Below are 26,799 nucleotides of genomic sequence, written 5' to 3'. Positions count from 1 at the left end.
CCCAAAAGAAAGAAAAAAAAAGAAAGGAAAGAAAAAAGATTAATATCTGTCCAGGTCTAAGGGGACTTCCTGGATGGCTACCTTGGGCACCTGGGGCACAGGCAGTTTCCGCTGTGTCCCGTCTGCACGGTGCATGATGTCGCTTATCGAGGGTCCCTTGACACCGGCAGCCAGAGGAGGGGTGACTGTGGCTGTGGCTGCAGGCGTTATGGGAGCAGAGTAAGTGGAGTGGGTGAGAGTGGAGTGAGACGAAGAGGTGTCAGTGTGAGGCTCCATGGGCGCCAGGGCCGGAGCAGGAGCATGGGCAGCCAGACTCAGCTGTCTGATGGAGGGGAGCTGGAGATCCGGCGAGACATAGGAATACGGCCTTAGCCTGGGCGAGTGGGCGGGCGTGGCCAGCGGGGTGTGGTCTGGCGTGGGGGAGAGAGAAGAATGAGAGAGCGTAGGAGACGAAGGAGCCGTGGAGTTGGGCGAAGACGGACGAGACCGTTTCGTCCTGTAGGCGTAGTGGTTGTGGTTGTGGCTGTGACCGTTGCTGCTGTGGTGATGGTGATGGTGGTGGTGGTGATGATGGTGCTCTTCGTCCGAGTGGGAGCGGGTCATAGAGATGGCATAGGCGGAGAGCGAGGGCAGCCTGGCTGGTGCCTGCGGGAGGCCTGGAACAGGGGGTATCTGTATCTGGGATGGCGAGCTGTTGTTGTTGTTTGTGGCGGTGGTGGTAGAGGGAGCTACAGGAGCTCCGGGTGCCATGGAGGGAGGATAGTGGCTGTATCCCGTCCGATGTCTGTATGTAGAGTTGTTTGTGATGGTGGTGGTGTTTGTGGTGGTAGGAGAGGGAGCGAGCTGGTGGTCTCGCTCTACCTGGCTGGCGGCCGAGGCCAGCATGTTGATGTCCATGGTGGAGGCAGCCGAGGCGGGCGCCGAGACGGTGACTGGCCTGGCGTAAGGGTTGAGTGTCGAGGGAGAGTGAGCAGCATAGGGAACGGCGTAGGAGTGAGGCGGGGAGACGTTGGGAGAGACCGCCTGGCTGACGGGAGCTGACCTCGCCTTGCCATCGAGAATGCCACCACCAGGAGCAGCAGCAGTATGAGGATGAGTAGGCCCGGCGGCGGCGGCGGCGGTGGGCTGGTGGTGGTGGTGGGAGTGGTGGTGGTGATGCTTGCCAGGCTTCCTGGGGTTGGAGTGGATGCGCGAGTGCCTGGTGAGCTCGTCTGACCGGCTGAACCGCTTTGCGCATCCGGGGAAGAGACAGGCATGCGGCTTCTCGCCGGTGTGAGTGCGGATGTGCCTTGTCTGGTGCTCGAGGCGGTGGAAGGCCCTTTCGCAGAGGGGGCACTTGTACGGCCGCGGCAGCTCCGGCTTATCGTCCGGCATCTTTCTTATCTTGAATGACTTTTATATTGTTGTAGTAGTAGATGTTGTAGTGATGTTGGTAGAGCAGCAGCAGTAGTAGTAGTGATGTTGTAGTAGTAGTAGTAGTGTTGGAGTGTTGGAGTGGTGGTGGTGGTGGTACGGGGAGTCTAGGAGTCTAGGAGTCTGGGAGTCTGGGGAAGGCTGTCCTTAAGTAGTCGGGATGCCAGACGCCTCCAGAGTCAGCCGAGCCAGCCTAGCCAAGCAGCGTCACTTGGGGACGTCACGGCAAGAGTCAGCAGAGGAAGACGTAATGAGACGTAATAGACTAGCAGCGTAGAAGTAGTAAGTAAGTAGATAAGAGCAAAGTAGAGCAAAGAGGGCAAAGAGGGTAAGGTAGAGAGGGAGACGAAGGCCATTTCAGCAGCCAAAAACTGTCGACGACAAAAAGAAGCCACGAAAAAAGGACGAAAAAAAGACGAAAAAAAAAAAGAAGCAGAAGAAACGCAGAAAAAGCAAAGAAAAGGAAAAAAAAAAAAAAACAGAGCAAAAAAGAGAAAAAAGAAATAAAAAAAGAAATAAAAAAAAAAAGAAAAGGCAAAAAAAGGCAAAGCTTCTTCCCCTCCGGCGCTCTCCCAAGTGGAAAACCCCACACAGAAAACGATCCTCCTTAGGGCACTTTTCTCTCTCTGCGCTCTGCGGGCTCCTAACTATCCCTAACTCTCTCCCCTAACTCGCTCCCCTAACTAGTCCCCTAACTCATCCCTAACCATCCCTACTAGCCATCCGTCTACTCGCTGGCTTCTCTGGCTGTCTTCCTGCGCCCTTCGGCTGCCACCTGCGCTGCTGCAGCCCACGAGGTCGTCCTTGGCTCTTCCGACTGGTCTCTCTCTCTTTGCTCTCTTACTCTTTGCTCTCTTTCTACTGAGTCTTCCTCTTGAGTCTTCCTCTTCTCTCGCCACCCTCAGGCCACGCGGAGTCTCCAGCTCCAGCTCCATCTTTCCCCTTGTCTCCTTCTTGGGTTTTCTGCCTTTTTTTGCTTTTCTTTTGCTTTTGCTGTTGGCTGTCTTTGCCTTCCTCGACCCCTTTTCTGGATCTCTCTCCCTTTTCCTCTTCGCCCACTGAAACGACCTCGGCTCACCACGCCTCTCTCTTTTACTCTTTTACTCTCTTACTCTCTCTCTTACTCATGTCTCTTACTCATGATCCCTAGATGATCCGGGGAAGAAGAAGAAAAGTCGCTTTGCTTCCCCAGCCAGCCAGCCAGCCACGCCACTCCCTGACACATGCATCAGGCACGGACATCTCTCTCACTAGGCTCTCACCAGTGTATGTATGTATGTACTTCCACTCTCCTCTCCTGCGCTAGAGTCAAGTCCCTGGTTCTCCGTAGTCTTGTCTCTTGGGCTTCGGCTTGGGCCTTGGGTCTTGGGGCCTTGGGCTTCGGCTTAGGCTTAGGCTGTAATGAATGTAATTAGATGGGATGGCCTTGTCTACCTTGATGGCCAAGGCCGGGAGGACGGAAGTCGGGAGATGACGGCGATGGCGACAGATGAAGATTTACTGCTAGTCACTCTAGTAGTAAGTAAAAAGAGAAGAAGAAGAAGAAGAAGAAGAAGCCCTAAGTAAGGCTCGAGATCTCCCGGGGCTGGGCTTCCGGTCGGCCGCTGTTACCGAAGTGACAGTTACATCCATTTAAAAAAATAAAAAAATAAAAAAAAAAAAATAGTATAGTTATATTAATTATAACAACAAGGGGCTAATTTCCCCGTACAAGTGGAAGTTAGAAGTGGTGGAATTGAACTTAGGTCGTCGTCGGCTAATGACTTGTTTGATGCTATATTCGTCCTGCATGACAGATACTCATGACAGATAGAGAGACCAAGACCAAGACTAAGAGATGGGACAAGACAAGACGATGGACAAGATGGACAAGATGGACAAGAGAAAGAGACTCGCCACTTCGACAGCAAGCCTCCTTTGCCTTCTCCATACTTCTTTTTCTCCATCTCTCCATCCCTCCATCTCTCCATCTCCATCTCCATCTCCATTCCCATCTCCATTCGCATCAATCAATCTCCATCCTCCATCTCTCCAGTAATCTCTCTGCTCTCCCCTTCTCGCCTCATTCATTCTCTTGCTCTTGCTCTTCATCTCCATCTCCCATCTCCATCTTCATCTCCCTGAGCATCCGCCGCTGTTGATCTCTCTCTTAGTCGAAAAAAAAGTGTGTTTCTTCCTGTCTTTCTCGCTTCTTCCGACAGGCAGGGCATGCAAGGGACCGGCGTTCTCCGCAGCAAGTCCCGGACGAGGGGGTTCTCTCTCTCTCCATCACTCACTCACTCACTTACTCTCTCTCCAGCACTGCTCTGCTGCTCTCCCTTCTCTCCGTCAGGTACTCCGTACTCTTCGTCTATAACGATAGTGTTATCGGGTAACTAGTCAAGTCATCATAAACACTTACATTATCTACACCTGGCCTTCTTATCAGAGTTGGTCTAGATGAGCCCTGCCATGGTCGTACGATTGATTTCACCTGCAGACTCTAGACCTCCAGACCTCGAGACCTCGAGACCTGTCAGAAAAGTCAAGGTCAAGGTCAAGGTCAAGGTCAGGGCTAGGGTACAAGATCAATAGCCGTAGCCGGACATGATTATCACTCCTCTCGGTGCACATGTATTATTCCATCTACCGGGGACTAAACATGCACACACACACACTGTTACTACTAACTAGCGCTTGTACCGCTTGAACAACCCGCATATCTATACCCTCTTCGTTTTCCCCCATACCTAGGTTTCTGACAGGACAAGGGTGTCGCTCTGACGGGCATCACTAGCTAGCTAGTCCTCCTCCTCCTCCCTGCATGAACGCGGACACGGTCGACTGGAGGGCCATTTATTTACGGAGAACTCTTCAGCTCCTCCTCCCCTTCCCCCCTCCCCCCAGTAACTAGTTAGCTAGTTAGCTCTCCGTACTAACTATACGGAGAAAAAGCATGCAGCCGAAAGTCTCCTATCCCTGTGCACAGTCACCTATAGTTCCTCTCCTCTTAAGTACACTTATAACACTTAAGTATAATCCGCTACGTCATGACATATCAACATACCTAAGTAGTACACACAAGTACAACCTCCATCTTCTCATCGATGCTCAGCCCTGCCTTTGGTCCAGACATTCCCGTCGGGAAACCAAGTCTCTCCCCTCTCCCTCCCCCTCCCTCCACCCCCTTTCTACCTGCAAGACGAAAAAAAGGAAGAAGCCGTGCCTGCATCTCGCTGCTTCGGAAGCTCTCCAGATTTCAACCTTCCCCCCTACAGCTACTAGTTACATACTACTACTAGTTACTATACAGAGCATCCGCTCTTCCAACGGAGGAGGGACTTGGAAGCTAGTTAGTTACACTAGTTTAACTAAGTTAGTCAGATGCATGGGAGAAAAAAGCTAACTATCCAACGCCAGAGCATGGCATGGGAAAGCTAAGCAGTATACAGCAGCTTGCCCATGGGGGGGCGCCGGCTGGGACTGGATGGGACTGGCATATGGCATCCCCTCTCCCGCGGGCTGTCGATAGAGCCGCGGTGGATCTTCATCTTCATCTTCTTACTGTGCGATCAACTTATCAACTTTTTGAAGCTCACTCTTCCAAACTGTCAGGATATTTCACACTTCGTCAGCTGGTTAAGGGTACCTTAACCCTCTCTTCGCCGAGTCAACACCTAACTCAGCCAGCTGGCCGCCCGGTCTGGACGTTGGTCGACTGGCTGGTGTGGAACTTGGCATATTCCTGGATATTCAACAGGCGAGGTACCTGCATCCTTACCAGATACCAGACTCTCCCTATCTCTCTCACACACATATGTATACACTCTTCTGATTCCTCAGCAGGGCTAGACTCCGGCCCTGACTCAACATCGCATTGGCATCTTCACCATGTCTTCAGATGCTACATTCAAGTCTATCGTTCAATTGACGTGTTAACTGACAGTGATGCGTTTAGGCACAGAGAATGTACATTTCATGTGATCCTCCACCAGTCCAGTGCAAGCCTGGCAGCGAATGGTTGCACAAACACTAACTATCCTCCTCCCCGGATACCTCCATCCACGTTCTCTTCCCTGATACTAGTATCTCTAACCACCACATCGGAAAAGCAGTTGGCTTTCTTTCTTTTTTTTTTTTTATTGTTTTGACGTGGACGTTGACGCTGACGCATCCATCGCATCACCGTTTCCCGCTTTCCTTCTTTTTCCCCTCCGCTCGCTCGGGTTGCTCTCTGAGTAACTAATGCAGCCAGTACTCCGTACGCAGCAGCCTACCAACTAACTAGTTGCATTGCTGACACTCAACCTGCATATCAGAGCTGTCTGAAACGAGTTGTAACTACATGCATGCATGACGGACGGGCGGGGAGGCTGGCTGGGAAAAAAAAATACAGTACTTGCATCCGGACTTGGCCTCCCTCCCTCATCAGGCGTTCTTGGTGAACTGCAACTGCAACTGCGCTGCGCTGCACTGCACTGCACCGCTGCAGCTTTCCTACTCATGTACGTGACAAGATATGCATCTGAGTCTGAGCGCGCATGCTGTTTTATTCTTTTTTGGCATTTTCTGCGACAAGAAAAGGGTCGTCTTTCCCCTGGATTGCTACTTTTGGTAACTCGTTGCCTGGCCCACCTGATCTCCACCAATCTCAGCGCTTTTATCCCGGTATGCTTTTTATCAGAGTGCGATACATCAAGATAAGAACTTGACTTCTACATCTCTTGGAAGTTGCCCAGAGTCGTCGAAGTTCGCCTCGTTCTGCTTCCCAATGCCATATTGGGGAAGCAGGTTTTCGTGGACAAGCCGGAACCTGGCGGCTGTGCCTTGCCCAGCCATTGACTGCTTATCTAGTTGTCTAGTTATGGCCCTGTGCATATCTATCTCTTATCTCGACACAGGACCAGGAATAATCAGCATTGACGAACTGATTTCCAGCTCAACAGAGAGTTCAGTTATAGAGTGGCTATAGCTTTGCCTCCCTTCCAAGATACCCCTATTTGTTTTTTTGTTTTTTTTTTTCAGGCCTCCTGGGCTGCTGGCTTGCCTCTCAAATGTTTCAACACGGTTAATAGAGGGCAGCTCTGCCTAATATCCAGTTAACTAAGCTCTTCCCAACTCAAGAATACTATATTATCCCCATGAACGGGATCTATGAGTCTGCAAAGTCCGGTTCTGGCAAGAGAAGGAAGGCGTGTATAGAGTAGTGCCTTCCAAGATGGGATGAAAACCACAAACATGCTGGACGAGGAAAGTGCAAATGAGTTCAACACTTTCAAGGAAGGTGCAAAGGTGTTCAACACTAGAGGAAGGTGTGATTAACACATCGCGCTTTCCTCGTATAGGGCTGAACGGGATGCGGTACGAACTCTAAATGGAGGCTCAAAACCTTACTTTTTGTTTACTTTTTGGACTTTCTTCCTCAGCTCGTTGTTATTTTCTATCTTTATTGCTTTTCATATTCGAATTTATCACATCAGTCATCAATATCGTCTATATTATACCCCGTGAGAAGATTCACGTAGTCATCATGACTGTGAATGCGTCAGATGAGTACCTACTCAGGAAGTTTGCTACCCGTGAGCTAGACGAATTCCGTATCAACTTTCGCAACCCAAAATTCTTTACTCCCGCGTACCTCCCCCATAAACTATCTATAGGCATCCTTGACCGACTACCCCTAGAGCTTCTCCATGAGATCCTATATAGGCTCGACCTCAAGTCGCTATCTGCTCTGCTCTGCGTATCTTGGGGCGGAAACGTTGCTGTCAACGATTTGCCGCAGTATCATGCTATTGTAAAGCACGTACCTTATACCCTTGAAGCGATTCGCCGAGCTGGTCTTCAAAGCGAATACACGGTGCAGAAGCTCTATAAGACTCTACGCACCCGCGACTGCCCCGAATGCGGGGAGTTTGGTGGATACATGTTCCTCCTAACAGGCGAGAGATGCTGCGTTGCGTGCTTGGACATGAACCAGAACTTTTGGGCGCTTCCCATCGACAATATGGAGCAGGAACTTTGTTTTACCTTCTACGGGAGGACAGATCTAGTTGTGATGAATGCCCTCCCAGCCAGACCCTATTCTGATCGTGTGGAGCCGGCTGAAGGTCTGCGCCTGATATCTCTCAGGGAGGCAGTGAAGGTTGTAAAGAGAAACGGCACCCTTTTGGTCTTCGACTTTATCACATGCCTCGGGAGAGAATGTGGGAGTCCTGCTCCTCTCCCTATGGTTCAATCCTGTTACTGTAAATTCGGCCCCGAGAGGCAAAACGACGTTGTACCAGAGCAGCCTAGATATGAGTCCCGCATCCCGCCTACGGGCTATCCGGTATGGTTGAGTGAGCCGAGCAACAGCTACGGCATCATGTCATCCATACGACTGCCATACCTGCTACCGGATGGGACGCTTGATTGGGGCTTTTTTTGCGATAGATGCATGAGCATGGCGTACTACCCCTATCTCATCCCAGAGAGCGAGTTTCTAAAGCATGCGCGCGTGTGCGAGCGGATCAGGGAGTACGTTGAAAGCAATTGTGGGGTCCCAGGACCGAGCATTGAAAAAGCATAATCAGTAGACAACCAGCTTATACCATCCCGTTATTGATTGTTATTCTTATTCTTACCAACAGCCGTTTGAATATCAAAAATACCTTCGTTGGCGCGGTGCCTAGTGAATAGCTCAGTGAATGGTAGTCATCGTTGAGTAGAATCAAAGTTACATGATAAACACGCAGAAAGGTGGTAGTTTAACTAGATAATTCTATTATTAAGTAAAAATAAGTTATATTAGTTATTGGCTAACCGCGCGCAGCGGGAAGGGGAGAATTAACTTAAACCCTTCGCCGGCGACTTGTCCATCTTTTAACCTTAAGGACTCACTATATAGCCCGGGTGTTGTCGTCTAAGAGCCATTGGCATTAGCAGGCTTCAGGATAATGCAGGACAAATACGGAGTACAAAACACAGTATATTAGTTAACCCTAAGAATTGAACTTTACTGCATGTAGTCAGGAAGATAGGTTGGGTGGTATATGGGCAAGCAGATTAGTTGGAGGGTGGCATCCGAGCAATCAGGTAGGCGGTTATCAAAGTAATTGACGAATAGACAGACAAAGTGGTCAGTTCCTGGTCTTTTATTCCTCCATATCTGGCATTACACACAGCATCTCCAAACAACCACACAGCACTAAATCTCGCATCGAAAAGCTTGCCCCTTTGCAGTGATCACAGTTCCAGGCTATAGCTATAGCCCCCCTCACCCACTCTCATTTCCCTCACTATTCGGGCACATTTCCTTAAACTTGCCGGCCACCAGCGTGATCATAAATCACGCAAAATCACTAATGATGTCATATTCGATTCAAGGAGGACTTACCGAGCCCGCTGTCAATTTTACAGTTCTTCTGAACAATACACTTTGCTGACGAGCGTTCTATATGGTCGATATTGTCACAGATGGTCAAGAGAACACTCCTCCCACCGCAAGGTATTTTTTTGACACTGCGAAGTACACACGGGGCCGCGCATTTAATTTGCTGAAAGAACTCCTTCGGAAAATTCGCGTGTACGACAGCAAGAAGAGTGGCGAGGATGATTAGAAACTTCATGTTGAATTGGTTCGGTTGGAAGATAGAAATAGGTATATGTACGGAGTAGTTTTTGGAGGAATAGCACTTAGGATCCAACATCATGATCATGGTGACAACAAGGCCATTTTTATATCTTGCTGCTGAGAGAATCCTTTCCCAATTCCGCTACTTCGACTGCTTTTTCAGTCATGATACCCCAGATATGCTGGACTACTTGGAGAGCTAACTATTGAACTCACAACTGAATAGCTAAGGTAGATCCTGCCGTGGCTAATGGCAAACCTCTGTTCATTAGTTATGGCTGATGCATGTGGGTTAATGGTCACTATATTGTAACCAATCCTCACGAGAAGGCTGGATGGCAGCCGTGTTAAGCCGTGCCAACACAACTTTAGACCAGCCACGGCGATCATTCTCAATTATGAGACCGTTGGCATACAAATAACGAAGCCGGAATCCACAGCATGATGCCATGTCAGACTTGAACGGTGCAGCTTCACTCGCAATGAGTGTCACTAGGCATCCGTAATTGACTCTTAGAGAGATAAATGAAGGAGGTGGAAAATATCATTTTGAACAAAACTTTGGCACTGCGTTTATTAGTAAGCTTACTAATCACCCCACGCGAATCCGAAAGTCAAATCGTCATCGAAACCTTAAATAAAAAGGAAAAAAAGACAAAAAAAAGACTGAAAGAAAACCGTCGACAGCGACGCCGGCTTTTGACATCTCGACAGCCAGCTTTTGCCGGACATGCTTGCTTCTGCGCCTTTGCCTCTCGCTAGTCCCCCGTCTCTTCGCTCCCTACGCTCTAATTACCACGCCAGCCCTCGCCCGACCGTGACCCCTGCAGAGTCCCCCTTCCTCCGCCCTCTGTAAATACCGCAATCCGCGGTCTTGTTCGAAATCCCCCTTAACCCTCATGGCTCCTCCCCGCCAGCGTCCCGTGTCCACGACTGCTACCTCGGCTGGTGCTGGTGCTGCCTCTTCTGGTGCAGCTGCTGCTTCTACCTCTGCTGCCGCCGCCGGTGCTGTCCCAGACGACTCGCGGTCAGAAGCATCCAGCACGCGCGAGCGCCAGGGTACCACCAAGGGACGCAAACCTGCAGCAGGCACCACCTCGTCTGCCGCAGCAAACACCTCTGCTCCCAGCACGGGCTCGAATGCAACGTTGAAAGAAGGCAAGGCCCCTGCTGCAGATCAACGCATGGACGAGAGCGGCACCGTCGAGTCCCAGGCCTCTGTACGTCCATTTTTTGGATCCCACCATCCATCCAGACTCTCATGGAACAAGCTCTAACCGCAGTGAAATAACAGATAAACTGGAGCACCATGCCCTTGTCCGTCCTCCACGAATACCGCTACGCATACAACCTTCCCTGTCCCAGCGCGTTCTCTTCACAGATAAACTCCATCCTCCTCTCACAGGGGCCCGGCCTTGGTTCTGCAACAGCCATCTCCATCAGACGCAAACAGTTGCTGCAGCAGTTACAGTCTGACCGACAACAACACGATGACAGCATGCAGATCGATACAGATATGGACGTCAAACCAAGACAGGAAGCTTCTAACAATACGGGACGGCAGGACAAGGTGGTTCATCGTCTCTCGGCTCCGGCACAGGGACGAGTGTCAAAGGCCCAGCTTGCGTCTGCTGTGCGGAAACACTTCAACAACACGGCTATTTCGGAGCAGGATGCCATTGCTCGGTTTCTGTATAAGGTCAACGAGGAGAGGAGGGGGAAGGAGTTCCGGCTTCGGTTCCAGCCCTAAAATCAAGCCACGACTCGACTTTTCTACCTCGGCTTCTCTTGTTAACTAGTTACCTTTTTTGTTTACCTTTCCTTGGCACTCTCCTACATCACGGCGTTCGGTTCATTTGCTTCCGTCTCATATTATTTGTTACCTACTTGATAGATACCCTTGCAAGCGAAAGATTTGCTCCTCCATCTGTATAGCATAAACTAGAGAATTTGAAGAATAATTGTATTTCGAGGTCTCATTTGATAGACAGAAAAATAAATTTTCAAAAAGGCAGGAAACGGAGTTGTCATTGCGTGATTCTATACCTCTACTGCCTCTCTCCCTTTTTATATAAACGTAAGACGAAAATATATCGACTTAAACGGAATGCTATTTCGAGATGGATAGATGCAGAAGAAAATTTTATATAGGAGAAGTATATAAGTAGCAAGAAGGTGTAATTCAATCCTAAAAAACATAGACCTTACTCCGTCCATTTTCCCAGGTTGTTTCTCTGGGTGGCCCGAGCCTGGATTCCATATATTCTGTCTTAGCCCTTTTTTTTTTCTTGGTTATTTTTCATTCAATTCGTGTTTTCGCGCCACTACCTGCTCTGCACTGCACTATTACTTCCATGCATTCAGTCCTGCCCACGGATCATTTTGATTTTGGGACTGGGAAGGCTGGTTTGCGCGATGGGATGGCTGGCTGGGGGGATAGTTGCTGGTGGGTTGCTGATAGCCCCCTTGCCCCTGGCCAGGTGAATTATATTGCACTGGGGAGTGGCGTGGTGGTGGCGGCGGAGGCACGTAGCCCTGCGGTAGATATTGAGGGGTATGGCTTGGTGGGATCTGGGGTTGAGGTATGGGTGGTGAACCTGGATAGCCACCATACGAGGGTGGGCTGGCATAATACTGTTGCAACGGAGGAGGTGAAGTCGGTGGTTGTTGATATAGGTAGGCCATCGGGTTGTATGCTTCTGGGTTCATGTGCTGGGTGTAAGGCTGTTGGGAGCCGTAGCCTTCGGTGGGCGAGATACCATTGCCGCTTGGGTAGGCAACGGGTGGGTAACCGGTTGAAGTGGAGGGGGGATATTGGGCAGTGATAGGGGATCGGGTTGGAGGTTGCTGTGGTGGCAGGCCAGAGTGGGTAGGTGATTTCGCTGTGTTAGCTGCCCGTTTGGGTGCCGGAGGTGGTGGAGTAGATGACGAAGACGCTGGGTCGACTGACAGCCGCTCCATCAGATTCTTCAGCTTGTCTCGTTCACGTTCTTCATGGCCTGATGCTTGGGCAGCTTTATCCCGCTCGATTTGGCTGAGCAGCTGGGCTCCCTCGGACCGCCGGTTGTTGAGGAAGGTCTCGACGTTCTGCTGCAGGTTGTCGATTGTGTCCCGCATCTGCATGTAGAATGCTTGTGCCTGGCTTAAGCCGTTGAGAAGTTCGTTAAACGCTTTATGGGCTTTTCTGTACTTGGATATAACCGTGTTGCGCTGCTTGGTGAGGACTTCGTACTTTGACTTCTCCGCCCTCACCCGCTTGTCCTGTAACAGATCTCCGTATACCTTGGCTAGCTCCTTCATAAGGCCACTCTGTTTGTGATTTGCCTGGAGAAGCCGGTTTTGATGAGGTCTGAACTTTTCTAACTCTGTTTGGAAGAGCTGGTCTTCTTGGTTTGCGATCGCCTTCTTGTTGAAAATGAGAACATTGGAGATATCGTCATTGTGAACCTGTCGATGCTGTTAAACGATGTTCATTATAGCAAAAAAATAACTGTCCCGATTGATAGACTACTCACCTTCTCTTTCAGATCCTTCAAAGTCTGCATCCTGTCCCTCTTGACGAGGTTCAATTTCCGAAGCAGTTCTTCAACTTTTGCAATCTGTTCTGCCACAGATAAGCCTCCTTCCCCATAATCTGCCTCCAAAAGGTTTCCCTCTGGTGCTCTGTTGCTATACGGGCTTCCTGGGGTGGCTCCATTTTTCCCTGGCTTCGAGCCAGCTGCAATGAGCGCCTTCTGGAAGAGAATGTCTGCCTCGCCGGCCTCGCCAGCTGCACGCATTTCCTCAAAGTCGGATTCATGTTGCCGCAGAGTAACCAGGAGCTGGGAGTCACTCGAACTGGCTTCATCAATGGTCTCACGGTAGCTTCTAATATCTGATCGCAGAGTCGACGTAAGGCGCGAGCTTGGCTGCTGCGTCCAGTCAGCGCCGTATTTGGAGCGCATTTTCTCGCACACGCTCTCCTCGGTGTCTAGCTGTTTGGTACACTGCTCCAGAGTGGAAAGCAACGAGGACTTATCATCCTGTAGATCCTCAAGAGTACCTCTGAACGGCTCTTGACAAGAGACTTCTTCACACCAAGTTCTGAACTCTTCGTCTGCAGTCAACTGGTCATCCAGCCCCCCCTTGAGTATATTTAAGCTACCAGGTAGTTTCAAGTAGTCTAGACTGGCAGCCATTTCTCCGTTGGCTGCTTCAACCTTTTCTGTCTCGGCCCGGACAAGCTTAGCCTTCTCTTCGTCGTACAAACTTGCGGACTCAGTAACGGACATTGGTACTATTCGCTGGAATATGTCCGGTCCAATTATCCGCTGGATATCCTGGCCTTGGTACAGTTCACTAACGGGTATAGCCTTTGCAGCGGGGAGCTTCGCAACAGGGGAGACTGATGCTTCCGCTGGAACTTGTTGGTGATAGATGAAATCGTTATCTTTCCTCATTGAAGGCAGTTTTTCCTGAACGGTAGCCAGCTGTCGTCGTACCATGTCCAACAGCACCATTCCGTTTTCAGAGGTAAGATTAGAGCCAGAGGGTACGGATGACGGGAACGACTTTGCCATGTTGATTGCGGCCGTTGAAGCCTTCTCAGCTATTTGTAGCCGTGCAATGGCCACTCCGTGCATTCCACCCTCCTCGTCAGCCATGGCCTGGTAGTAGCAAGCTAGGGAGGACATATGTGATGCCTTTGCAGAAGTCAAAATCCACCATACTTTCTCAAATATGCCTTTGGTAACGTTTTCCTGCACACCTTCGGCAGCCTGGGTGAACAGATGAGCAGCATGGCTGGCTAGTTTGGCTAGGAAGCCCGGCTTCTTCCCATCAGCGATCTGTTTCTCGAGAAATACTTCCTGTGCCTGAGCAAGGGTGATGGATATCATCGTCTTAACCGTATCCCGGCTCAGATCGGTCGAAGGAGCATGCAGGAAGTTGTCATTGATGTAGGTGAACATGCCAGCAGAGGCCTGGAATGAGTGGTATGCGGTCTTGAGCCCAGTGTCCTCGGCACGGTTTTGGTTGGCAGCATGGCAGGATAGGACGGCGGAGATGTTGAATATGATGGAGGCCTTCTCGTAGGCCAGGGAGTACTGGGAGGTTGCCTTGTGTGTGAAGGCATCGTACCTAGATTGCAATTCAACGCCCGGTCAGCCATATACAGGAGGTCTTGGTAGAAATGAAAATAATATAGTCCAAAAAGGAAAAAAATCAAAAAACCCAAGGAAGCCATACCAGGTAAAAGATATCTTGATATGATTCTCGTCAACGGGAAAACGGAGATCCAGCAGCTCTAGCTGCCCGTAGTACCGGTAGAGCAGGTCTCTCCCAGAAGCGCTGTCCTTGCCGGCGCCTCTCATGTCCTGCCGCAGCCTGTTCAAAGTCGCGCACTCCTCCGAATACCGATCCGGGTCATCACCGTAGGTCTGCCTGATATATCCCTTGAGCGGAGCGATCCAGTCTATCTCGGCCGTTTGCTTGAGAGGACACGATATCATGGGAGACTGCACCATCGTGGCGGATTTGGCGGCCGCAGGAGGCAGCACTCTCTCCCCCCAGCGGACGACAGACCTGCTCCTAGACGAAGCCTATGCACCGCGGCATTTGTCGAGCAGCTCGAGTATCGTGCACGACGATGCGACGGGGTTCTCTGCTGGCTGCGTTGGGCTCGTAGTGCGGGCGCCCTCGGCGGAGGATGTGGGGGAGCGATGTCACTAACTAGTTAACTACTACTAGCTGGTGTCGTCACCGAAGAGATAACTAATAACCAAGGGCCTGGGTCTGGTCAGCGGCGGGCGGGCATGCGCTGGCGGGTCGTGATGCCTGTCTGATGGGCTGGCGGGCGTCCTGGCGGAAGAGCGATGCAGACGGTGTGCTGGTAGCGACCTTGCCGGCGTCAGTCAGTCAGTCAGAGTCAGAGAGTTAACTAGCTGGTTAGTTATATGTGTGAGGGCGATGATGGCGATGGTGCATGGAAGAAGTTGCAAGAAGGATGGATGCACGTCGACCGGCGAGCCTATCATGGAGACGGCGGCAACGAAGAATCGAGCTGCCTGAAGAACTTCGTCTCGTTTCTTTTTCTTCTTCTTCTTCTCTCTTCTGCTGCCTCTGCTGCCTCTGCTGGATGGCCTGGCGGGATCTCAGGAAATGCTACTGATGCCACTCGCATGATGCACAGGCTGGACTGGTTATCGCCAGCGGACCGCTGCTGCGACTGCTCTGGAGTCTCCATCGCGACCCTCGAGAGATCCTGGCCTTCACACTCTACTGGCGCCACTATCACAGCGGGATCCTGGCTGCTGAAAGTATGGCATCCGCTCGGTAGGCCTGAGATGCTGCGCTGCCGTCACAGATTGGCTGGAGGGCTGTTTCAGCCTGGCAGAGCACCAGAGAGCCTCGATGGACGAAGTATCGATGCAGTTACATTGATATATTATACTTGTCTGAAGGAAGAACAGGCACACAGCGGACGAGGGGAGATGGGATAAGAGCTATCACTATCATACAGCATATTCCATGTCCTCTCCATAAAGGACTTGCCCCCCCGGTAAAATACATGGTTAAAAGTGGTTGGAAACATAGATACATACATCATCTCGCTCCTCGAAGAACTCAACAGCAGACGAACTTCCTCGCTGTCGGGGGTGCTGACGGTCCAGCAAGAAGCCATAGTCGTAAAATCGGTGCTTGTTGGTGATCCCACAGTTAGTTTGCCCGCTGTGTCTAGAGCGTTATAATGCTGGCCGAGGATCTCAGGCCTGGCCAGAGCATGGATCGACGGCTGCTAGTTACTCGCTGTCTCGGCGGCTACGAGACGGTAGCCAGACGTGTGAATAAGTATGTATATCCAAAGTGACGCTTCTCTCATTTTAAGAGGCTTCTGGCGTGGTGATGTCCGGACTAGCCCAGGGGATGCATCCGTCTTCTCACGGCTTGCTGGGTAACGGCTGTGGGCAAGTCAAATTCGTCAGCTCGACCGTAGAGGTCAAGATCTTCTTTCATGGAAGATGGTAGACGCAGTAAAACCTGAGGAGACGTGTTAGTTACATCCCACATAGCCATGATGAAAGATGTCACTCACCGTACTTGCGCCTAGTCTGCGCCACAGCCGGGCACTCCCCGGATTCTGGTTGTCCCTAAATAGCCCAGAAGACAGACCACTTGATGGACTGAGAGGCTAGAGAGTTTTCAAGGGAAAGCATAGGCCGTAAGGTGTAAAGTGAAATCTAGGTAGTAGTAGAGGGTGACAACAAGATGAAAGAGTAACGTCCGTCGAGAATGAAGAGTGAAGAGTGCAAAAAACAAAAAGACGAGAAACAAGCCGGCGGAGTCACTTGTAAGATGCTCGTTCAAATGAGTTTTGTTATAGGGAGGTCGGGGGGTGTTTATATAGAAAACATAATGTACAGGAAAGAAAGAAAAGGAGTTAAAATCGGTTTATGCAAAAAGGTACACCTCGCCCAACGCTATGTATGAGAAAGAGATGGAAAATCAAATCGGACAAAAGAGCTGCAGACGGTAACGCAGTCGTCTATCAATTAGCCAGATCCTGATGCCTTTTTGGACTCATTAGGCTGGTCGGACTCCTTGTGCTGATCCGACTGTGTCTCGGGCCCCTTTTTGTCGGTAGAGTCTGAGGACCCTTTGCTTGAGCTGGAGGAACATGGGTTGCGATGGTTCATCAGCTTGTCCCAGGCGGACTTGATGAACCCCTGACCCTTTTGTGCGTTATCTGTCTTGTCGGTAGAAGCCTTGTTCGAAGAGCTGAGAAACACGTTAGCTTGGTTTGAATGACAGAGGCGCACATAGCTGGCTTTCTTACCCATCAGGCTTCATGTCGTTGACATTCATAATTCGTTTCGCAGTCTTGTCTCCCATCTCGTCTGCAAGCACTTCAAGGATTGTTCGCTGGTTGGGGGTCAATGATCTCGGCATGGTGACCTTGAATTCTACCTTCAAGTCACCATTACCTGCTCTCCGCCCACCAAGCTTCCGCATACCCATCCCAGGCAAGGTAATCTTATCACCAGTTCCCGTTCCGGTGCCAACTCTAACTTTAGCTTCCCCGTCCAGTGTCGGCACCGTGACTTCGCCTCCAAGTAGGGCGGTTGTGAGAGGTATGGCGGCAGTGTATAGTACATCCGACCCGGAACGGTTGAATCTGCGGTCAGCGGCAACCCTGATGAAGACATAGAGGTTTCCTCGCTGCGTTCGGGTTCCTGGCTCTGCCATCGGGGCATCACCTTCACCATTAACCCGCAGCCTCATCCCATCCTCGACACCACCGGGAATATCAATTTTGACGGTTCTTCGTTCTCGAACAACACCTCCTCCGCTACATGTGTTGCATTCAGACCCCCTGGGTATCGACGACCCGGTTCCATTGCACGCTCCACATGTGCTCTGCATCTGGAAGCCCTGGATGACATGGATCTGCGCACCAGTGCCTCCACAAGTGCTACAGCGTGATCGTTTCTTACCATCTTTCAATCCTTCTCCCTTGCATGAATTGCATGTAACCAACGGTGTGATGTTAATTTCCTTGGTCGTTCCCTTGGCTGACTCCATAAACGAGATATTCGCCTGAACCTCGATGTCGTCTCCAACCGCAACGCTGGAGAAAGGTGATCCGTGCCCGCGTGGGTTGCGGCCAGTAGCTTTAGCAAAGGCACCAAAGATGTCGTCGAAATTTATATCCGCAGTGAAACCTCCTCCAAAGCCGCCACCGCTTCCGAAACCGCCAAAGCCATGGAAGCCTCCCGCCCCTCCAAATGGCCCACCACTAGCAGCGCCAGGGTTGAACCCGCCATTCTGATCGAATGCAGCAGACCCGTACGTATCATAGGCCTTTTTCTTCTCAGGGTCAGATAGTGTCTCGTAGGCGGTTTGGGCTTCGGCAAATTTGTCTTTGGCGCCGGGATCTTTGTTTGTATCGGGGTGGAACTTCTTTGCCAGCCCATAGTATGCTCGTTTAATTTCTGAGGCCGATGCATCCTTCCCAACTCCCAGAACGCTGTAAGGGTTTTTCGCTGCTGAAGCGGGAGCCGTCGCATGAAATTTCTATAGAACTTTGTCAGCTCGGTTTCCCCTTTCACCTCGTGGAATAACACTAGCTTACTCTTGTTGATTGGTTCAATGACTGCGTATTCTTCGATCTAATAGCAGGCCTCTGGTTATTCCGCACCTTGGAATCCGTCTGGTAGGGTCGTGATTGTACATGACGGTTGATGTCCAGGCATTGACTTCTGTATGGGCGCGATGTCCGCAGCAAACGGCAGGGAACTGAGGCTGCAAGCGGCAGCCCAGGAGCAGGGATACTCATAGAGAAGCGATTTATAAGAGAGATCAGCTATATCAATTGTATATACCACTGAGAAGAGAAGCTGTTCCTGCGTCTTCTGCGTTTTCTTCGTCGTCTTCGTCGTCTTCGTCTTCCCTTCGAAGGTTCAAGAAAAAAAAAAAGTTTCTCGGGACTTCGGCAAAATATTTTCTCCAGCTTTGATGACTAATCAGACAAAAACGAGCCAACCTACCGGGCAAATCTCGAGCATTTCGGTCTTGCTTCTATCTTGTTCACTTTTTTCTCGTCAGCTTGGGGAATTGGCGGTCTTTGACGGGCTGTGCGGAGTGTTGTTTATTACTGCTTGTATTATATTTAATTTGGCCATCGTTCGTTAACAGCTCGGTTTCTTTCTCTTCTTTCGCTTAGACGACGTTGCTGAGAGGATGTTTCGGGGCATCAGCCTTCCATTGAGAGCAGCCCTTCGCCGGAGCTCCCAGGATATCCGATACAGGGCCTACAATCCTCGGTTCAGACAGATCGCATTCTCGCATTCAGATATTCAAGCTTCCCGGCTACAACTATCGCGCGGCCTCTCCTCGACTCCAGCCCGGCGAAAAGAGAAGCCTTCTCCACCGCAGCCGAAGAAAGACGAGGCGGAAACTGAGCGCGAAGAGAAGATTAAGCCGGAGGAACCGACAGAAGGGAAGAATAAGTCAGATGAACCGAGCCCAATCCCGCCTTCAGAAGGCAAGTCGGACTCGAGACCAAGCCAGGGAGCTGGAGCTGGAGCTGGAGCTGGCGGTAGCTCGGGTAGCGGAGGCAGTGATGGAGGAAGGAGAGGAAGAAAGGGCTCTTCTGAAAAGGCTCTCCAGAAGCCGACTATACCGGATGTATATCCTCAAGTGATGGCGATCCCGATTGCTCGACGACCTCTGTTTCCCGGATTTTATAAGGCCATCACGATCAAAGATCCGAATGTTGTCGCTGCCATACAAGAGATGATGAAGCGAGGGCAACCCTACGTGGGAGCTTTCTTGTTCAAGGATGAAGCAGCGGATAAGGACGTCATTGACAACATAGACGAGGTTCACGATGTTGGCGTATTTGCACAAATTACGAGTGCCTTCCCCGTCCACGGAGATGAGAGCGGCCTTACAGCTGTCTTGTATCCCCACCGAAGGATTAAGATGACCTCTATTCTCCCGTCTCGTGATAGCTTGGTGAAAGAGGCTGGTAGCCAGGAAGCATCGAAAGACTCATCAGCCGAGAAGCAAGGCGACGTTGTGGCAAGTTTTGAAGAGGGAGCTACTGAGCAAACTACAAAGGAAACAGCCCTATATGAACCATCGGCCTTCTTGCGGAAATATCCTGTGAGCATAGTAAATGTGGACAACCTGGTCGAAGAGCCCATGGACAAAAAGAGTCCAGTCATACGTGCGGTGACTAGTGAGATAGTCAACGTATTCAAGGATGTTGCAAACCTAAACCCCCTATTTCGCGATCAAATCTCGACCTTTTCCATGAGTCAATCTGCTGGAAATGTGATAGAAGAGCCTGCTAAACTAGCGGACTTCGCCGCCGCCGTTTCTGCTGGTGAAATTAAAGAGTTACAGGACGTCCTAGAAACGATGAATGTCGAGGAGCGCCTGTCCAAAGCTTTGGTTGTTTTGAAAAAAGAATTGATGAACGCCCAACTTCAGTCTAAGATCTCAAAGGATGTCGAAGCCAAGATACAAAAGCGCCAACGAGAATACTGGCTAATGGAGCAAATGAAAGGTATTCGGCGGGAACTTGGTATCGAGTCTGATGGAAAGGACAAGCTTGTGGAGAAGTTCAAGGAGAAAGCCGAGAAGCTCGCCATGCCTGATGTTGTGAGGAAAGTGTTTGATGAAGAGTTGAATAAACTCGCACACCTGGAACCTGCTGCGTCTGAGTTTAATGTCACCAGAAACTATCTAGACTGGATAACACAGATTCCATGGGGAAAACGAAGCGAGGAGAATTTCGGTATTAAGAATGCCATGAAAGTCCTGGACGAAGACCATTATGGGCTAAAGGACGTCAAAGACCGAATTCTCGAATTCATTGCTGTCGGAAAATTGCGCGGAACAGTCGAAGGAAAAATCCTTTGTTTTGTTGGGCCCCCTGGTGTTGGAAAGACGAGTATTGGAAAGTCAATAGCTCGAGCCCTGAACCGAGAATACTATCGATTCAGTGTTGGTGGCTTGACGGATGTGGCTGAGATCAAGGGCCACCGTAGGACCTACGTTGGAGCTCTTCCCGGTCGGATTATCCAAGCTCTCAAAAAATGTCAAACAGAAAACCCCCTGATACTCATTGATGAAGTCGATAAAATCGGAAGAGGACACCAGGGAGACCCAGCATCAGCGCTGCTCGAGCTACTTGACCCGGAACAAAATTCATCTTTCCTCGATCACTATATGGATATACCCGTGGATCTCTCTAAGGTCCTTTTCGTTTGTACTGCCAACATGACAGACACCATTCCACGTCCCTTGCTAGACCGAATGGAGCTGATTGAACTCTCCGGCTATGTTGCTGATGAGAAGATGGCCATTGCAGAGCGATACCTTGCTCCAGCAGCCAAAGAGGTCAGCGGTTTAAAGGACGTGGATGTGATCCTTGAAAAGGAAGGCATTGAGGAGCTAATAAAATCATACTGCCGTGAAAGTGGTGTGCGCAATCTCAAGAAGCAGATTGAGAAGGTATACAGGAAAGCGGCATTGAAAATTATCCAACGTCTACCAGAAGAAGAACCTTCAGAGGAAAGTAAAGTTAGAGAAGAAGTGCGGGCAGAACAAGAAAATGCTGCGAAGCGGGAAGCGGATGCTGCAACGGAGTCTACTGAGCAACCCCGGGAGGCTCCAAAGCTAGAAGCTGTTCAAGTTCCACCAGATGTCCACGTCTCTATTGGGAAGGACAACCTGAAGGATTACGTTGGACCACCTGTTTTCACTTCGGATAGACTCTATGATACCACTCCTCCAGGTGTTGCAATGGGACTGGCATGGACAAGCATGGGCGGTGCTGCATTATACGTGGAATCGATTTTACAATCTGCGCTAACATCAACATCCCGACCCGGCTTTGAACAAACTGGTAACTTGATGAGCGTCATGAAGGAATCTACGGTGATTGCATACTCTTTCGCGAAATCTCTTATGGCGAAAGAGTTCCCAGATAATAGATTTTTTGACAAGGCGAGGCTTCATTTGCATTGCCCCGAGGGCGCTGTTCAGAAAGATGGTACGTCCCAGATCTGTTTTTCTCTATGCTGTCCGTTTCTAGCAGCTGCTGATGTCTTTTATAGGTCCTTCTGCTGGTATTACCATGGCAACTGCTCTTCTTTCGCTTGCCCTTAACAAGCCCGTTGATCCTACTATTGCCATGACCGGTGAACTTACTGTGACCGGGAAGGTCTTGCGGATAGGCGGTCTCCGTGAGAAGACCGTGGCTGCTCGTCGGGCAGGAGCTAAAACTATTATATTCCCAGCAGACAATATGTCTGATTGGCTAGAACTCCCTCAGGTATGTTCCTTTACGATGGATGATTATTTTTTGAACCTTGACTAACTTTACGCGTTGTCAATTAGAACATCAAGGAGGGAATAGAAGGTCACGCTGCCAGCTGGTACTCAGAAGTATTCGATATAGTGTTTGGCAGTGTTGACCGACACGCTATTAACCAGCTTTGGGCCAAAGAGCTTAGCGAACCGGAGAAGGCCGACAAAACGACTCGGGAAGATGAAGACTAACCCTTTTTCCCCCCATACGCATTGAATTACCTATATAGAAGCCCCTGTTTCCATTTACATACCCTGTGATATTTGTATTCATCCTCCCCTCTACCGCAATCCCCCCCCCGTCTTGGTCCTTACGCATCGGTCGGAGTTACTCTCGTGTTGAATTTATCATTTTTTTTGTTCCTATTCGTTTTCATCAAGGCCATTCCTTTGTGGGTAATAGACAGCGGACAGGTGGAATTATCCCTTCAAGGAGACGAAAAGGAAGAAAATAGGAAGGGCCTACTTACCCTAGATATGCAGCTTGATCTCAGCTCATATGGGTTTGGTTACTACTGGATATTGTCCTTGTACATTAGCATTACGATAAATGACATCTATAGAATCACATCGAGAGACCTCACTGCATCCACAGTTCGGTGGAGTTTATATTGACAACAAGGTTTGAGCCGTCAATGTCTTGGCTGACTAACTTAATTAACTAACTAGTTAGTTAAACCTTGATATCAAGTTAGCAGGTAGAGTAAACTGCCCAGCTAACAAAAATAATTCTTGATAAAGCATGAACCACTAGCTAAAAATAGTTATTTACGAATTTATCAAAAAGAATAAGGCGTACATCGCACCCTGATACCTTTGAATTGTTTGAAAATCTAAGCAATTGAGCCGAATTGAGCTTTTCGTAAACTGTTTCACCACGGAATCTGATACCAGGTTGATCACCATTTAGGGCCATGCCTAGCGAAGGGCATCTTTAAAGATAGCCGCCGCCGCCGTTTTTTCTAGCTGAGAAAGAATGAACGAAAGGATTATTAGTAAAAACTGCGGCAAATGGTCTTCATTTTCCGCATCGAAAGGGCCAAACTCCTGGATTTGAAGAAACGGGATGTTCCCTTGGGTTGGGATAACTCTTCGGCTATTAGACGTGAAGATGTAGTCAAGATATCTACTATCGTACGTTCCAATGCTAATGTGGAAGCCAAGGTGGTCCTGAGCTACCATGAAAGTATGGTATTTCTGTACAGAGTTCTTCCACTATAAATAAGACTATTATTAGCTGTAATTTCTTATGAGGATGTAGTACAACATAAAGAATAATTTACCGTTGTGTCCTCCTTATGACGGTTCCAAATGTAAGCGGCATGCTCCATTGACTGTTGTGCAAGAACAGGAACCTCATTTATCCCCTCGACACGGGGCGCTCGTTTGGCTTCGAAAATAATGGCTTCACGAAGGTCCTTGCCCGGAGAAACGCTGAATGGAATGCTACCATCAATACGAGCCCGAAATTTGACCTTATCCAGAGGGTTTGATACGCTGTTTAGCGGGCCAAATTCGTATGTCGTCTCGAAAGAGTTTGCCATACATAGGGGTTTATAGCCCAGGGGCTGCACAAGACTAGCTAACCCCCCCAGAAGGATAACCGCGAAATCCGTGACGAGGGTCTCCGTCGGTGTGCGGGGAAGAGGTTCGTCAATTGGCACGCTAACTACGGAGTGTTCGGCTAGAGACGAGGCGTCCTCAGGGAGGGAGCTGCTAAAGCTGCCGATGTCGATGCCTGTCATTTGGATATCTTCTATAGTAATATCCTCCACCGCAGCGCCATGGCGAGTTGGGCTTGTGGGTGCCTGGTGGCTTTGGTGATGAAAAGCGTCAAAAAATGGTTGTCCTCTGGGAGCATTTTCTAGGTAAGAGACACTAGATGGGGTTTGAGGTCGTCTGTCCTGAAGTTGGTTATATATGGGGACAAGCAGAGAGAATGGGCCTAAGCCATCCGACAACGTTCCAGAGAATTCAGGAGGGGTGCGCTGCAGGGATTGTTTTGGAAGACATATTATCTGATATAGGGTTGTGAGCTTATCAAGTCCTAGCTGCTGGTTATCCATCAATTTCTTAGCGTCATCAACATTATCCCAGTTAAAAAAGTGCTCTAGGTTGGCAATGTAGGCCACTGCATGCTGGTAGTCTCCTTTTTTAGGCCAAATGCAGCGAAGAGTAAGGAATGCCTCTGTTGGAACTGTGGACGCAGAGAAGTTCCCTATTTCAATACTAGTTAACAGATGTTGCGGAACTTTGTTACTGAGAAGCGCGATTTAACCGGCTAGTCAGGTAACTAAAAGACGTACCATTCTTGCACAGGTCCTCAAGGTTACGGCTCTGGAGCCCATATTTCCGTGCTGCTGCACGCCATTCACCTTCATCTGAAGGTATTTTGTCGAGATCATGAGCCGCTTTTCGACGTGTCGCTGCCATCCCCACCTAAGCGTGTAACAGAGAGGTTATCGATAATAAAGTTGCACTAGTAACTAAACTCTGTCGTTGGTAAGATACTTGAGTAAATAGCTATCGCTACTTGTCCAGCGAGCAAGTGAGGGTATCTTCTCGAGGTGATATGAAGCAGAGGAAGCAGTCAACGGACAGAAGATGAGGTTGCAAGGAGGAAGCGAGAGCAGAAGGACGCGGGGGCCAGGAGGGCGGGCTTCTTAAAGGGGAAGGCCGGCGCTTAGGAGGGTTGCCTGGCGGGCGAGCCGGTGAATGATTGGCTGCATAAGGCGTTGGTTTCCCACCAGTAAAGGTTAGTGGTCACGTGTTCCTCCACCTCTATATCTCTTCCTCTTCTTCTTCCTCTCTCTTCTTCTTCTTCATCCCCTTCTTCCTCCGCCATCTCTTCTTCTTCCTCATCCTCTTTTGCCATTTCTTTTATCACTGAATCATTTGCAAAAGGATACCTGCCGGCCCACATGCCCCTAGCTCCAGTAGTTCCGAAGACCCCAGGGCAGCCATATGCCTTTGAGCGGCCTGAGTGCTTGGGTTGGTACCTGATACCGTTATTCAAGCTCTACATCTCATACGCGCCAGACTCCTTTCCCTGTGGCTGGCTGGAGAAAACAGAGGACATCAAGGTGAAATGTATAGACAGCACAGGCAACAAGGTAGACTTTCCGACTCCTCCAGAGCTTTTAAAGGCCATCAGGAAGTGTGAGAGGATCAACCATCCTGAAAAGGGACTCTTCTCCGGTTTACCCAGCAACTGGGGCTTTTCTGGATTTATGCAGACGGGAGCCTATCAAGTTCTTGATGAGTATCCATTCATCGAACATGGGGAGTAAGTAAGCCACTAGCTTTTGCAAGATTCCTCCTCCTTGCTGTTACTATCCTATCACCCAATCTAACGTCGTTCCAGGTTCTGTGGCCCAATGTTTAACAAAGTACACCGCATGGTGTATCACTCATACCCTTGTATAAAGGGAGTACAGCTTTTCTATCTTGAGCAAAACCATTGGAGTTGCATAATGAGAGATCATTCAAGCGCGTACGAAGTGAGCCAGGTCGAGAATGACCCCAAGAGTTATTTTCTTCGATCCGAATTACTGGCAGCGATTTCAATATTCTACCGTCAATTGCATGATATGATATGGAATCCTCGAGTAGAGAAATACAAACCCATCTTAAGGTACAAAGAGGGATTTTTGACCGTAGGTTATCCATTTTCCCTTTTGTGTCTCGTTCAGACGCCCTTTTTTTTGGGGGGTTGGCTAACCCATGAGCGAATCAAAGGCTACAGTTGTGACTTTCATCCATCGACAGGTTCGAGTAGTTCAAGCAAGCATAAAACCATCAGAAACATACCCAACGATTACTTTTACACTACGCGCCATCTACGATCTCAACGCGGAAAAATACGATCAAGAAGTCGCTTATACTGTTTTGCAGTGGATCCTGAGCCCTCCCAAGCCCGCAGAAGTGGATTAAGAACTAGGTTGGTTTCGCGGTTGGGAGTATTTGCGTTTGGTGATGCTATCTGTATCTGAATTTGCTGTCTGTCTCTTGAATATTATGACCTTGGAAGGTGTAAAAGCATGTTCTTTGTTTTGGACTAGTTGAAAAATGGGATCTTCTCCCACTACCACCGGGAGGGGCCACATTGATGCTGTGTAAAGTCGACACCAATAATATGTCACCCCTGTAGTTCGGCCATTTGTCTCTCTTGAAGACTCGACTTGGAGTTCTGCAGAGAAAGACTTTCTTTCCTTTCCTTCCTTTCTTTTTTGCCCTTTCTCTCTTCCTATTACGGAGTACTCCGTACACGCGAGTGAAAGGCAGAATTTATGTACTGATCGACGAGGCTCGTAAAATCCTTGCACGTACAATGAGGTCACCAATGCGGGCCGATGCAGCTCCTACCGCCAGTGGTTAAACATCTTCCAGATGGGTAAGACCGCCATATAAGGAGATTTTTCTTTTTCTCCCATTTCTCATTTTTACTTTTTCCTCCCTTTCATCTCGGCTAAGAGTTCAGAGAAAATGACGAGAAGAGAAGGTCGAGAGAAGACCAGGGTAGTCCAAGGTAGGGCAACCTGTCAGAGTATCGAGAGCAAAATCAACCAGTCAGAAAAGGTGAACCTTAAACAGTCCACCAGGGATGGTGGCTTTAAGCTGCTACCTTCAGATGTTGCCCGGCTTGTATTGTTGCCTGTCCGCTTCTTTATTGTGCTGCTGTTGTTCCAATTTTGCTGATCAGTACCAGTCGACAGGCAGGCTTGCCTTGGAAAGAGTAATACATCTTGCGTGAGTGCCGGCGAGTTGGGTTGGTCAATTGGAGCCAGCACAAAGCAGCGCTAAAGGAGAACTGTCACTAATGCAAGGTTAACGCAGGCAGCCCTATCCACGTCGTGCCCAACGATATCCTGGCTCCAACCCGCCCCTCATCAGTCGCATGGGGGAAGTTAAATCTAGTGGGTCGATGGGAAAAA

At 49.6% G+C, this 26,799-nt stretch overlaps 11 protein-coding genes across 11 annotated transcripts, besides 1 other annotated feature; 5 read left to right on the top strand and 6 right to left on the bottom strand.

Moving 5' to 3' along the window:
• Nucleotides 1-39: 39 nt before the first annotated feature.
• TRV_04148 (C2H2 transcription factor (Crea), putative) lies at nucleotides 40-1,374 on the bottom strand (the record flags this gene model as incomplete). The annotated part of the gene is made up of 1 exon (XM_003021704.1): nucleotides 40-1,374. The coding sequence occupies one exon, from the start codon at nucleotides 1,372-1,374 to the stop codon at nucleotides 40-42; it is 1,335 nt and encodes a 444-aa protein (XP_003021750.1).
• Nucleotides 1,375-2,096: 722 nt separating this feature from the next.
• Nucleotides 2,097-2,642, bottom strand: TRV_04147 (uncharacterized protein; the record flags this gene model as incomplete). The annotated part of the gene is made up of 2 exons (XM_003021703.1): nucleotides 2,097-2,454; nucleotides 2,551-2,642. 2 exons carry the CDS (start codon nucleotides 2,640-2,642, stop codon nucleotides 2,097-2,099), a joined length of 450 nt encoding a protein of 149 aa, XP_003021749.1.
• A 601-nt stretch (nucleotides 2,643-3,243) lies between these two features.
• Nucleotides 3,244-3,510, bottom strand: TRV_04146 (uncharacterized protein; the record flags this gene model as incomplete). Its single annotated transcript, XM_003021702.1, has 1 exon — nucleotides 3,244-3,510. The coding sequence occupies one exon, from the start codon at nucleotides 3,508-3,510 to the stop codon at nucleotides 3,244-3,246; it is 267 nt and encodes an 88-aa protein (XP_003021748.1).
• Nucleotides 3,511-6,766: 3,256 nt separating this feature from the next.
• TRV_04145 (uncharacterized protein) lies at nucleotides 6,767-7,963 on the top strand (the record flags this gene model as incomplete). The annotated part of the gene is made up of 1 exon (XM_003021701.1): nucleotides 6,767-7,963. The coding sequence occupies one exon, from the start codon at nucleotides 6,767-6,769 to the stop codon at nucleotides 7,961-7,963; it is 1,197 nt and encodes a 398-aa protein (XP_003021747.1).
• A 1,943-nt stretch (nucleotides 7,964-9,906) lies between these two features.
• Nucleotides 9,907-10,757, top strand: TRV_04144 (uncharacterized protein; the record flags this gene model as incomplete). The annotated part of the gene is made up of 2 exons (XM_003021700.1): nucleotides 9,907-10,227; nucleotides 10,302-10,757. 2 exons carry the CDS (start codon nucleotides 9,907-9,909, stop codon nucleotides 10,755-10,757), a joined length of 777 nt encoding a protein of 258 aa, XP_003021746.1.
• Nucleotides 10,758-11,353: 596 nt separating this feature from the next.
• Nucleotides 11,354-14,511, bottom strand: TRV_04143 (uncharacterized protein; the record flags this gene model as incomplete). Its single annotated transcript, XM_003021699.1, has 3 exons — nucleotides 11,354-12,463; nucleotides 12,523-14,125; nucleotides 14,234-14,511. The coding sequence occupies 3 exons, from the start codon at nucleotides 14,509-14,511 to the stop codon at nucleotides 11,354-11,356; spliced, it is 2,991 nt and encodes a 996-aa protein (XP_003021745.1).
• A 429-nt stretch (nucleotides 14,512-14,940) lies between these two features.
• Nucleotides 14,941-15,486, top strand: TRV_04142 (uncharacterized protein; the record flags this gene model as incomplete). Its single annotated transcript, XM_003021698.1, has 1 exon — nucleotides 14,941-15,486. The coding sequence occupies one exon, from the start codon at nucleotides 14,941-14,943 to the stop codon at nucleotides 15,484-15,486; it is 546 nt and encodes a 181-aa protein (XP_003021744.1).
• A 1,050-nt stretch (nucleotides 15,487-16,536) lies between these two features.
• Nucleotides 16,537-18,666, bottom strand: TRV_04141 (uncharacterized protein; the record flags this gene model as incomplete). The annotated part of the gene is made up of 5 exons (XM_003021697.1): nucleotides 16,537-16,762; nucleotides 16,821-18,011; nucleotides 18,183-18,243; nucleotides 18,367-18,562; nucleotides 18,640-18,666. The coding sequence occupies 5 exons, from the start codon at nucleotides 18,664-18,666 to the stop codon at nucleotides 16,537-16,539; spliced, it is 1,701 nt and encodes a 566-aa protein (XP_003021743.1).
• Nucleotides 18,667-18,724: 58 nt separating this feature from the next.
• On the top strand, nucleotides 18,725-22,057 carry TRV_04140 (uncharacterized protein; the record flags this gene model as incomplete). The annotated part of the gene is made up of 3 exons (XM_003021696.1): nucleotides 18,725-21,548; nucleotides 21,613-21,830; nucleotides 21,896-22,057. The coding sequence occupies 3 exons, from the start codon at nucleotides 18,725-18,727 to the stop codon at nucleotides 22,055-22,057; spliced, it is 3,204 nt and encodes a 1,067-aa protein (XP_003021742.1).
• Nucleotides 22,058-22,783: 726 nt separating this feature from the next.
• TRV_04139 (uncharacterized protein) lies at nucleotides 22,784-24,298 on the bottom strand (the record flags this gene model as incomplete). The annotated part of the gene is made up of 3 exons (XM_003021695.1): nucleotides 22,784-23,080; nucleotides 23,149-24,083; nucleotides 24,172-24,298. 3 exons carry the CDS (start codon nucleotides 24,296-24,298, stop codon nucleotides 22,784-22,786), a joined length of 1,359 nt encoding a protein of 452 aa, XP_003021741.1.
• Nucleotides 24,299-24,646: 348 nt separating this feature from the next.
• Nucleotides 24,647-24,727: a sequence feature (Short protein (TRV_04138, EFE41122.1) was converted to a misc_feature.).
• A 59-nt stretch (nucleotides 24,728-24,786) lies between these two features.
• TRV_04137 (uncharacterized protein) lies at nucleotides 24,787-25,155 on the top strand (the record flags this gene model as incomplete). The annotated part of the gene is made up of 1 exon (XM_003021693.1): nucleotides 24,787-25,155. One exon carries the CDS (start codon nucleotides 24,787-24,789, stop codon nucleotides 25,153-25,155), a length of 369 nt encoding a protein of 122 aa, XP_003021739.1.
• Nucleotides 25,156-26,799: the final 1,644 nt, after the last annotated feature.

Source organism: Trichophyton verrucosum (assembly GCF_000151505.1).
Source record: "Trichophyton verrucosum HKI 0517 chromosome Unknown contig00325_1.f1.exp, whole genome shotgun sequence".
NCBI classification, from domain to species: Eukaryota; Fungi; Ascomycota; class Eurotiomycetes; order Onygenales; family Arthrodermataceae; genus Trichophyton; species Trichophyton verrucosum.
This window is presented reverse-complemented; position numbering and strand designations above follow the sequence as displayed.